Genomic DNA, 12,681 nt, shown 5'->3' with positions numbered 1-12,681 from the left:
AACTCAGAGTTAGAGCACTGAAGCTATGAAAATAAGTATTACACCATACAGCAACTATTTTAAAAGTTGAAAAAGCATTCAGACTTCCACTAGGTATGTGAATGGAGTTGATCTGGGTGGGATTGATGTAAATCAGAATACAGGGTAAAGGATGATGTTGTCCAAATTTTAAAATTTCAACTGCTATGTGAGACCAAAGGAAGAGATGTTTATTTGATGCAAAATTTATATTTGGTTAGTGCATTATGTAATTTAACTTGTATGGCCACTTTATCCGAACACCATAATTGCATGGAATCTTGAACAAGGCATGAGATCTTGTTGGTTTGTACAAGTTAGTGTGATGCCAAAATATATTCCAGAGAAATTTGGGCAGAGAATATAAAAGTATTTGCAAAGTCCCCTTGGGGGACTAGGGAGAAAGGGGGCAATATTCAACTTCCCTATCTGGGGAATTCCTGGTATTTTTGCAAACAGCAGGGACTATCAATTAAATTGGCTGAGCCCTTGATCTTGAGGTTTGTCCCTATGGAACTTATTCCTGCAAAAGATAGGCTAATCCTACTTAAAATTATGCCTAATAGTCACCCCCCAGAAACTTCTTTTTTTGCTCAGATGTGGCGTCTCTCTCTAAGCCAACTTGGTAGGTGAACTCACTGCCCTCCTTTTTATGTGGGACATGACTCCAAGCGGTGTATATATCCTTGACAACATGGGACAGGACTCCCGGGATTTGCCAGGACCCAAAAGGGGGAAGAGAGAAATGAGACAAAATAAAGTTTGAGTGGCTGAGAGATTTCAGAGTCGAGAGGCTATCCTGGAAGTTATTCTTATGCATTATATAGATATTCCTTTTTAGTTTATGGTGTATTGGAGTGGCTAGAGGGAAGTACCTGAAACTGTTGAGCTGTGTTCCAGCAGCCTTGGTTGTTGAACATGATTGTATAACTGTATAGCTTTTACAATGTGACTGGGTGATTGTGGACACCTTGTGTCTGGTGCTCCTTTTATCCAGGGTATGGACAGATGGATAAAAAATATGTATAAAAAATAAACATCTAATAGGGGGGACAAAGGATAAAATAAATTGGGTAGATTGAAATACTAGTGGTCAATGAGAGGGAGGGGCAAGGGGTATTGGAATTATGAGTTTTTTCTTTTTATTCATTTTTCTGGAGTGATGTAAATGTTCTAAAAAATGATCATGGTGATGAATGTACAACTACGTGATGATATTGTGAGCCGTTGATTGTACACTATTGATGTACTGTATGTGTGTGAAGATTTCTCAATATAATATTTTAAAAAAATTAAAGGAAATGGCTGACCCCACAAGATTGGAAGAGGATTAAAACATGGCTTTTCTGGGAGTACATAATAGTTTCAAATCGGCGCAGGGGTAGATCAAGTGCCTTGAACTGTGAGTGAAATTATTTGTGGCCCACCACAGACCAAGTCTGAAACATGGAGACATTGTTAGAAATGTTCCCTTTCCCTAACATTTAGAGACAGAATATACTTAACTGTTCCACATATGTCTATTAAGGAGGGATTGCTTTCAATTCTGGGTCCCTACCTTGGGTTGGCATGGTTTTGAGAGAGTGTAGGGCAAATGACAACAAATGCCATTTATGATCCAGCATTCCAGGAAGCAGTAATAAGATTTCTGTCTTGGCAGAACCAAGCTTACCAAGATTTCAGTGTCTCAAAAGGGTTATGGAGGGGGTCCTTGGGCTCAAGGACTTATTATTTCAGCAATGCTGCTGCTGTTATCAGTGTCTTCGAATGATAAGAGACAAGCCTCTGGTACTGGCCAACAAGTCTGCAGTTTCTTCTCCCAAAGCCATGTCCAGTGACACTGAGAGTTTTGAGTTATTATCATACTGCTTCTCTTGGTGCCTGCAAACAGGTCCTGCCATCAGGACCCATGCTGATAACACACATCAACACCTCCCAATGTTTGTACTAACCTAGAGCCAGAGTTTTCCTTTTGAACCCGTGAGAGTTATGTCCAACATAAGATGAATTGCTAAATCAGGCTGGCTGTGATTACAGGACTGCAGCTAACTCCACAGAAGTACATGCAGCTTGGCTGGGGAGATAATACCCCTCTCTCCTTAAACCTGTCATCTAACCTTTAACTCTATTCTTGGTGTGTTTTGGATATGTCACTGTGTGGGTCACCCGTCCTAGCAACATGATTCCATTTGCTTTAGGTGAAGAATCATGTTCGATTGTTTACTGGGAATATAATCTTGGCTTCAGTAGAAGCAGAAAACTGGTTGTCAACCTGCTGTGATATAGCCTTCATGTGGTAACCTGTGTCCTAGATTACAGGGGTTTTGCATTTAGATAGAGTTCAGGGCCTTGAGGATTGGAAACAGAACTATACTTGAAGTCAAGATTCTGGGGTCTAGTTTTGACTCCTGTACTGGCTTACTGTGCAACATTGAGGAAGTCACTTCCCCTTACATTGTCTTTAATTTCCTTATTGAAACATGGGGATATATCATTGGGAGTATTTAGAGATACAAATGAGATCATGGATGTAAAATGGCTCCAAAACACAGAAGCAGCCTAGCACAAGTGCAAAGCAAGTTTATTAACATTCACAGGATATTGAAGGACAATGATGAGCAGCACAAGACTCTTGATGGTATATACAGAGAAAAGCAAGTTTCTCACCCAAGGTTTTATCCACAAACCTTAGAAAATTGTGTCTCCCTTGGAGCTAGACAGCAGGGCTGGGGGCACCTGAGACCTAATAGAGATTGATAGGGAAATCAAGGGGTGTCCATGGAGTGCTCTGGATAGATGCACCTCCTAATTCCAAGTGCTTCCCCTGTCATAGGTACAGGGTCAGTTCAAAGCTCAGCCACCAGGGGGCAGCTTGCTGGTAATGGACACTAATTCAATTGCTAGGGACATGTGGGAGCTGGTCATTCCCTCCCAGGAGGAGAAAAACTTACTAAGAACCTAGAGCTGACTCCAGCTCATCCTTGAGCTCTCTCTCAGACTTTTTGAAGTCACACAGCCCCAGGCCTGAGGTATGCCCAATGTACTGGGATAGGTGTGCTTTTGGGTGAGTTTATATGCTCCCCTTCCCTGTAGGGGAATTAATAAGAGAGTAGGAGGTCAGGAGTCTGTAGTTATACTGCCTGGGTTCTCCCACTAGCTTAGCCACAAACTGTGCAACCTCTAACAGGTGACTTCATCTCTCTGAGCTCCAGTTTCCTATCTGCAAACACGAGGAGAGCACCAGCCACCCTGCCAGGATGTGTTGAGGATGAATGAGGGTCAAGGTGTGCAGTGCCTAGCACAGTGCCTGGTACACCAGTGAGAGCTCAGCAACTGGTAGTTTCTACCACTGGGCTCAGACTCTTCTGCCAGAACACAGCCCACTGCACTCAGAGGCAGCTCATCCCTGAAGGGAGTGACCAGGAGAGGTCCCTTATCAGCCTTTCCTCTGATAGCACCGTGCCCACAGTCCAGGTTCTGTGAGAGCCTGCCACTGCCCAGCACGAGGCCCCACAATGTCCTTTCCTGCCTGGGGAACCTTTTTCAGTGACCCTTAACAATTCCTGGACAGGAGTTCTTCCTAAACTCTGACTTATTTCCCTCCAGCCAGAAATTAAACCCTTTCTCCTTCATCTTCTCACAGCTTTAATCCATTGTGAAGCCCTGTCGATTCCACCTCTAGAAAGCACAGGGCTCTGGAATCAGATGGGTCTGAGTTCTGGTTCTGCCACTTACATTGGTGTAACCTTGGACAAGTGTTGTAATCTCTCAAATCTTGGTCAAATCATTTATTCATTGTGGGATACTGAGCAGATTCCTTAACATCCCTGAGCCTCAGTTTTCTCATCTATAAAATTAGAATAATAGTCTTTATGTCTTAGAGTCCTTGTAAGGATTGACTTGATATGTGTTAAAATGCTTGGCACTCAGAAGGGGCCATATATTATCAACTGTGTGAATCAGGGCAAGTTTTGTAACCACTCTGAGCCTGTTTCCCTAACTGTACTGTTCAGGGATATTGTATTAAGGGAGTTAATCCACGTAAAGTTCCTAGCTGCACACCCAGACCATAATAAGAACTCAATAATTATCTGTCCTAACTATTATCTTCTTAGCCAATCTGTTGCCTATTCTCCTCTGGAAAGAGAAAGCTCCCCACTGCCACACATCACCACCCTCCACGTGCATTTGTGTGGCTGTCTAGTGGACAGACACTTCAGCTCCTTTCCTTCCCAGGCCCCAGTAGTAAAGTGAAGGCCTATATTCACTGTTTTGATCTGTCAGAAGCCTGCTGTTGGTTAATGTGTTCTTGGCTTAACCCCAGGTGACAGAGCTTGCAGCAACCACAGCGCAGTACACAAATCCAAGTGCCTAAACCTTGCTAACACTTAGTTTTCTTATTCATAAATGGAGATAAAAATTGTGCCTATCTCCTAGGATTGTTGTGATTGTAGTGCCATATGAGATAATGCATGTAACATGAGTAGCAAGCACTGGGCAGAAGTGAGTGTCTTAGCTCCATTTACTAAGCACTCACTCTTTGCAAGGTTTCTGGCCTGGGTTTGTGTGCTACATTGAGATTGCTACCAATCCTGCTGGCTGGGGGTAAAGCAAAAACCAAGTAACCAACACCAGGCTCCTGACAGGTCAAAACAGTGTACTCAGGCCACCTAACAATCTTGTATGGGGAGAAGGATTGGCATCCATTTTCCAACAGAGGACTGGAGAGAAAAGGAGACAAAATGTCTGTTCACTAGATAACAACAGCACAGGTACAGTGTGGGTGGGGTGGAGAGGGGTGGTAATAACGATTGGGGTGGGAGAGGAGGCTTTCTTTGCCCAGAGGCAGAGAATAGGCAACTATTTTAATGAGCATGTGCATGGGGGTGTGGTGGGGGTGTGGTATAATAAGGAACTACAGAGGTGGTAGTGAGAGGGCTGGGAGCAGAAAGCTGGCCTCGACACATAAGGGGAGTGGGCCTATGGATAGAGCAACATGTGAAAGATATGGGACTTGAACCCAGGTACAAGCACCTTCAAAGTCATTACAATAGCAATGCCTGGCCCAAAGTAAGTGTTCAATAAATATTTGTTTAATGAAGGAATTCCTACTGTTGCCTCTTTCTGGAAAATTTTCTCTTTTCATCTCTACCTGTGCCCATCCTTCAAGGCCCAGCTCAAATGCTGACTCACCCTCAATAGATGTGCCCACCCCTTGTTGCTATGGGGTATGGGATATGGGGGGGCATCAGTGCTGGGATGGGGAAGTGTGGAGGCACAAGTATGGGTCAGCTAGAGGAAAGACACTGAATTTTGCACAGAGATTTTCTCCTGAATTTGTGCATTGGAGTTGAAGTTGCTACAAGGGCTGTTTAAACTCATAACAAAGGAGCTCACACTGGGCTCTGATTAGTCAGAACAGTGAATTTCAATCACTTAGCTATCCTGCATTCGGAGGAGGATGGAAGCTATTTCAAGGCAGGGAACTGGAAGGGAAGCGGGACAAAATGTCGCCCATTAAACAACTGCCCTTATGCAGTAAAGGTGAGGAGTGAGAAGAGTTCATTTTGGGTAAAAATTACTGATCTAAGAGTTTTAGGGTACTTAAACCCCTGTAAATTTAGGATTTGTAATTCTATGCCATGTAATACCCTAAAATCAAGGATATTGGGATTCCAAGGATTTTAAACCCCTATAACCTATGGTATAAGGATTCAAGCAATTTTTGAGCTATGGAATGCTAGGAGTTTAAGACCCCCCAAACAAGGATTTTAAATGCAATACTGGACCTGTTAAAATACTAATCTCCTTTTGACTTCAAACAAATCTTATTTTAACCCTTGAGACAGTGGTCTCCAAATTGTCTTCCCCACAGTCTAAGGAGCCCTGAAATTGCCTCACAGAAGGACCTGGAGAGAGTTAGTTTACAAGACAAGGACACCAGGGTAGGAATTCTGGGACCCCATTGTGGCTTTTTTTAGGGCAGCTCCATTTTTAACTGAATTCTATATTGGGCTTTCCATTCAATTTAATTCAGAAGAAGTGTTTTCCTGTTAAAGTACAAAAAAAATAAGTTTTAAAACTTCTGTTCTAGGAAAAAGGAACATGAAACATGTGGATTACCATTTGAATGTAAAAAGTGGTCCAGGAAGCCACCCTTGGTCTGTGTGTGTGTGTGTGTGTGTGTGCGTTTTAAATAGGTAAAATGGGCAAAATACTTTGACTGCTAAACAATCAAATGATGCCAGACAGATCAGGTAGAGATAGCTGACAACTGAATACATAAATTATTAGTTGACTCCAGCCTATAAGTTCATTTCTGCCATAAAATAAATGATAGAAGCTACTACTACTATAATGACTACTACTACTATGACTGTGACTCCCACAACTATCATTCATTGAGTTCTTTACATGCCAGGGAGTGTGCTAGGTGCCTTACATATATTCTCTAATGAAATCCTCACAACAACCCTGAGAAGAGTTATCATTATTATCCCCATTTAACAGATGAGGAAACTGGGACTCAGAGAGGATAAGTTATTCAGCCACTGTTACTGAGCTAGCAAAAGATAGATCCCACTGTACTTACAAGCAGAAACACAGAATGGAATAAAGGAATGAAAGTAGTCAAAAGTCAACTGCCTGGCAGCCTTAATTAAGGAACAAGGTTAAACTTCGACCAATAGATGGCACCAGTGAGTGAGTTTCGTGGCCCGCTAAAGACTGTTTCCAGTTCAGAAAAATTCTAGATAGGATTCAGAACAGAAGCAATCTGTCCCAAGTTGAATGAGGGAAGAAAGAAAGATGGTCATCATTTTGCTCTTGAATAAGATGGTGTTGCCCTCTCCAGTTTGCAGCTAAATAAATATACAGGGAAACCAGCAAGTGGGGGCCAGAAGTGGTTCTACCAAGAGCTGCTTTAAGAAGACAGGAGAATCATTTCCCTTGAACATTTATGGATCACCAACTCCATGCAAGACAGGGTGCTTTGCTATGAAGACACACAAGGATATCAAACACAACCCCCATCTTACTGCTTTGGACAGAAGGCAGAAGCTATGGGAGGGGGAGCACTGGATATATGGGGGCACCTAATCTAGACTTGGGGGTCCCTGAGGAGGCTTCCCATAGGAAAGGGTCTGAACTACTGGACGAATGGGAGTTTACCAAGCATGCAAAAATGGAAAGGCATTCCAGACAGAGGTGTAAGAAAGCATGACACATTCAAGGACAGGCAGCTAAAGTTCCAAGTGTTGAGAGATAAATCTGAAGAGACAGGCAAGAACTAGATGATTGGAATGCCTAAAATATCAAGTTAAGTACTGGATTTTGTGATTATATAACAACGTGTGTGTGTTTGTGTGTGTTTGTGTGTGTGTGTATTCACATGTATTTTTTATGGGGAGAGGAGCCATAGATTCAAGGAGATTTGTGACAAAAAGAAAAAAAAAGGTAAGTACCACTTTTGGTGTTGCTAAAGCAATGCAGGCCACGGTTAGGCTTTATGCAGAGGCAGACATGGTCTGATCTGGTGGCTGGTGTGGAGGATGAATTGCAAAGAGACATGATAGAGGCAAGAAAATCAGTTAAAGAATAATTGGGACAGAAATAGGCCTGAGGGCCTGAGCTGGAGTGGGTGTAATAGGCATAGAAGAGGTAAAATTGATAGCACTCAGTAGTCCCCCAAACCCTTCTCCCCACATGCACATACCCATTTCTAAGGCTCAACTGATGATACACTTCTCACCTTCACCCTAACTCCCCATCCCAACTCCCAGTTTTCAAAATGCCCTTTGGGAGCCTTTTTATTCCCTTTTCAAGCTGTCAAAGTTTAATCAAGCCTGATTTCACAAGTTGCCAGAGAGGACCTGGTCCTGTGCTGGGCCCCCAGGTCTGCATCCACATGGAGAAAACTGTCAACTGACCTCGAGTAGAGCAATGAATTGGCCTTGAACTGGTCTCTGACCCTCTGCCCATGGCTTCACAACATGGGCAGAGTTCAGTTAAGAAATCAGCACAGTTCCAGGAATAAGGCAAACATCGCCCAGTTTATTTTTCTCTTGATTCATTTCATGCCAGCACACAGGGCCCAATGGGTATCAAGCAAAAATGGTGGGGGAGGGTCCCTGGAGCAGGCTGATTCTCTAGATTCCCCCTTCCTTTCTTGGAAGACTCATCAGAAAGGCACCCCAACTTTGCAAGGATCTGGTGTTGGTGTCCCTGTAGAGAAAGCCAGAAGTCAGGCTTTCCAAGAGGAGACAGAACTGTGTGGCTGCTTATAAGGCTGAGGAATCACAGGGTCCTGAAGAGTGACTGCTCTGCTCTTCATGGGAATAACCCATCCTGATCTGCTCCCTGGAGGCTTTGGAAGGCAAGTTTTTCCCTAAAGCTCCTAGAACCCTCCCACTGTCAACACAACAGTCGCCCAGTCAATGAGATGCCAGAAGCCTGGGCTCACAGGACAGTTTGGTATAGCCAAAGTGACCTGTGTGGCTTGAGGTCCCAACTTTCAATCCAAGGAGCTGTGCCTGGAGACATCTGGCTAATTGATGGCCATGGAGCCTTACTAGGGGTGCTGAAACCCAGAGGGACTCTGACCCATTCAGTTTGGACAGTTCAGGGGTGAAGAATGGGGATGAGCTATGGCACTGCATGGTGCTAATCCTGGTACTCTCACACACCCTTCTGGCCCCTTTTCCTCCACCTCCTTTTTCTCCTTCTCTACTTTGTCCTCCTCCTCTTCTTCCTCCACCTCCTCTTCATTGTCTGAGTCCTCATACAGGTTGATGGTTGCCTGGACAGGGAAGTTCTGGAGTAAAATCTCCCCATCACTGTACAGATAGTCAAAGGAGCGGGATTTAGGCCAGAAGAGCCTGTGAACAGGGAAGAAAAATGGCCCCAAACTTAGTTTATGTTACATTTATGCAGAGGGGTCATTAGGGCCAAGGAGAAAGCCAAACCATGAACCTATCCTCTCAGCTGCAGTAATGGGATCAGAGGGAAAGGAACAAAGAGAGCTTTATAGCTGAGACTTAGAAATTGTTACACAATGATTCCAGCAAGAAAGTAACCCCTGTGGGCCTACCTTTTGAGTTGGGGGCCCAAGCTCATACATCTACTAATTATGGCACTGACCCCCCACTCCAGGAGGCTTCTAGCCAATAATTTTCTAAACTGTGCCCCCATGACCGTTTTCTACTAAGGCTTCCTTCAGTTAACTGCCCATAAGGGCTTATTCTTGGGAATCATGAATCATGCCTCCAAGGAAGGCAGCCTTAACCTCTCTAGGCTCCAGTTCCCTCATCTTTAAAACAGTGATCATAGCAGTGCCTCCCTCCTCCTGCTTCACAGGACTCTTGTAAGGATTAAAAGCTAGTGGATCTATGTCAGTTTCTGTAGTTTGGTGGCAGAAGCTTACCTGACAGGGTGATAGAACTTGGAGTCAGCCTTGGTGACCTTGGCAGCTGTTGCTTCACCAGTGGCCTGTCCAAAGCAAAAGATAGCAGGTTGGCTCAAAGTACATGGTCAGATCATGGCCTTCACCATATCAGAGGTCAAGCCCAGGAAGTAAGATGATCTAGAAGAGACCTTAAACATCTCTGGCGTCCAGCTCCACCCTTTCAACAAGGGGTTCTCTTTTGTTTCTGGTTGAAGAACAAATGGACAGAGCCCTAGGCTTGTTTGATTTCCTCTCCCTGTTCTAACACCTGTTTGGAGGTTGTCCAGAGGACACAGTTCTTCAGAAGTAGCAAAAATCTGGGGAAAAGAGCACTTGGGGCTTGGTACCAGATGACCAGGGTTCTAGTATCAGTTCTACCACAATCTAACTCTGAGCCCTGCCTATATTTCTTCCCCACTCTGAGCCCCACTCATCTTTCAAGTTGTCACAGAAACCTTGGGACTGCCCTCCTTCCAGAACTGTTATGGTAATCAAATATAATCAAGGTTGTGTAGGTGCTTTCCCAGATCTGCAGACAGCTGTATGTATACATGAGCACATATAATGTTGGTGCTCAAACTCACCAAACCCACCAACTTCCTTGTCTGCCTTGAAGTGTCATTTGTGGAGTATAGCCAAGGCCTCCAAAGAGAAGCAACTCTAGGAAAAAGAGGAGAAGATTAATCAGTAGGAGAAGAGACTGGAATGTGGGTTCCCTGAGGAAACAAAAGAGGCCCCCAGAAAGCTTGGCTCAAGGTGTCATCAGCTCCAGGAAGTCTTTCCAAAGGCCCTGAGCCCAGACTGGAGCAGGTGGCCCTCCTCTCTGCTTCCACAGTCTTAAGTTGCTCTTATCACACTGTTTTGTATTGTCTGTTTACTTGCCTTTGAGCTTAAGGGCAGGGACTTATGTTTGATGATATCTGAATTCTTAACACTCAGCACAATGTCTGGCACACAATAGGTGTTCAGTAAATGTTTGTTGAATGTCAAATGTTTGGAGGAATGAATAGGGGTTGGGTGGATAAATAACTTACCCCCTACCTCCTGCTCTAGGAAGCAGAACTCAGGTCCCTATCATCTTCCTGGGTTGTAGAAAGGGGCCAGAAATATTCCTGGACCCATTGCTTCCCCACTAGATTTCCAAAGGTTGGAATAAAGCAAATGGGACCCTTATGGTGTGATCAGGAAAGAGACAGTGCCCCAGTCAAAGGTCTCCTTAGACTTAAGCCGTCTTCTTACCCCCTCATCAGTCCAGGTATCATGGCAATCTCCCCTGTGCCCCGAAATGGACCAAGCAAGCTGGCCCAAGAGGACTGGCTGCTTGGCCTTCAGCTGTAGCAGTGCCCACTGATCCCACATTCCCTCCTGCACCCAGAGGAATTAGCGAGGTGAAAGCCAAATGACATATTCCAACCTGTCATGTTGGGGTGGCAGGCACTCTCTCAGGGTTGTGAGTCTTTTCCTTTCAACTTCACAGAGAATTGGGGCAGTCTGGATACTTGGTTTTCCTTCTTCTGCCAGGAACCCCACAAAGCCCGAGTTCAAGTTGCCAGAGGCCGGGTTCCACTTACCTTTTAATCCCATCAACTTCTTGTCCAGAGGAGAGAAGGGGCGATGGGCTTAACAGGCCAGGGAGCACCAGGGGGGCCAGGGCAGGGACAGAGGCAGTAGGAGCCGTTGGGTCCATTCTGAGGGTGCCAAGGCCAGGCCGGCTGTGGGGTCTTCTATTTCTCAAAACCTCCTGTGCTGCCTTTCCTGGGAGACCCTTTTATAAACCCTGCTTGGACTCATAAATTATTCAAGAAAGGCAGGGGTGGGGGGAGCTGGAGGGGGGGAGAAGATTTATGGAAGGTACTTAGGGAGGGGGAGCTGGGTTCCTGGGTGTGAAATCACCCCCAGTTGAATAAACAGAGCATCAGTGGGGGGTGAGGGGTTTTCTTAACCTTCGATTCAGAAAGGAAAACACAAAAGGGGCAAATCAGACACCATTTGTGTGAATTCCTTAGGGAGTAGCAGGGGCCGAAGATTGGGGGAAGAGGAGGGAAACTCATTAGCACCCAAAACTGCAGAAAATTGTCAGGGACAGAGGACTGGATAGAAAAGCCTTTAGCAATGCCAATTAACCAGCAAGAAGACACAGCTGCCACCTCTGAGAATGAGGTTTTTCAGTTCAAATCCTAACTAGATTTGCCAGGTGGACCTGATACAGGGTAACTGTTAAGCACATCTCCTGAACTAGGGAAAATAGTGGGTTCTGGGGTGGAGCAGGCCCAGCTGCCTGTCCCATAAACCCAAGTCTTCTTTCCATCGCTACCACCCCTTACTGATCCGTTCATTTGCAAAAGTGCCTGAATCCCCTCTCCAGCCTCAGCAGGGAGTAGTCCACAGAGGATGGCAGGCAGGATTTTCAGCCTCTTGGTTGGATTCCAAATCTCAGGGCTCAGAGTTTTGCCTGGCCACTAAGCTGCTGACGGACTGTCCTGGCCCCCAGGCTGATCACTTCCTAACGTGTGAGAAGATGGTGCTGGCTCAGTGGTCCCCAAAGGGCCCTGATAGCCTGAACACTCTGTAACTGGGGCTTGGCAAATGGGTACTGACTGCAGGGCAAACCCAGTGGCTTGAGCACAATCCTTGGCCTTAGCCAGCTTACTGGGCCTTTGCCAAAAAGCTTCTAGTTACAACTATTGGCAGGCTCCTTATGCTTTAGAGGTCTTGAAAATATTCCTCCTGACCTCAGTGTCCAGCACCAAAACAAATTTAGATTCTTGGATATTCATCCCAGCCTGGTTTGTAACTATCAAAAATTAGAAATGACCTCAGCATCAATAATATAAAAACAGTTACATTAATTAGGGTAAATCCTTACAAGCAAATACTAAGCAGGCATTCACAATTACGTTCAAGGGAGTATTATCAACACAGAAAGTTTTTAAAAATCAGATGATAAAATAGTATGAATAATTTGATTAAAGGCCCAAGGCCCTCTCTTTTTCTCTGTTCACCACCCTACCCCCTCCTCCACTTCATTTCAAAATCCATTCTCATTGTTTCTGTAGCGAAGAAAAATCGGAAACAATCTAAATGTCTCACTTTTAAAATCTGATTAAATAAATCATTGAAACGTTATACAATTTTATATTAAAATTGATATTAAGATTGGTATGGTGGAAGAGTGGGGATAAGCTGATATAGTGAAAAGTGAAAAAAATAAGCCTCTAAAA

General features: G+C 44.6%; 1 protein-coding gene across 1 annotated transcript; it reads right to left on the bottom strand.

The window, feature by feature from the left end:
- Positions 1–7,883: 7,883 nt before the first annotated feature.
- Positions 7,884–11,182, bottom strand: RIPPLY1 (ripply transcriptional repressor 1). The gene is made up of 4 exons (XM_077145785.1): positions 11,032–11,182; positions 10,045–10,120; positions 9,440–9,504; positions 7,884–8,894 (listed from the first exon to the last, which is right to left on the bottom strand). Exons 1-4 carry the CDS (start codon positions 11,145–11,147, stop codon positions 8,624–8,626), a joined length of 528 nt encoding a protein of 175 aa, XP_077001900.1. The 5' UTR covers positions 11,148–11,182; the 3' UTR covers positions 7,884–8,623.
- Positions 11,183–12,681: the final 1,499 nt, after the last annotated feature.

The sequence above is a fragment of the Tamandua tetradactyla genome, chromosome X (genome assembly GCF_023851605.1).
Source record: "Tamandua tetradactyla isolate mTamTet1 chromosome X, mTamTet1.pri, whole genome shotgun sequence".
In the NCBI taxonomy this organism is placed as follows: Eukaryota; Metazoa; Chordata; class Mammalia; order Pilosa; family Myrmecophagidae; genus Tamandua; species Tamandua tetradactyla.
This window is presented reverse-complemented; position numbering and strand designations above follow the sequence as displayed.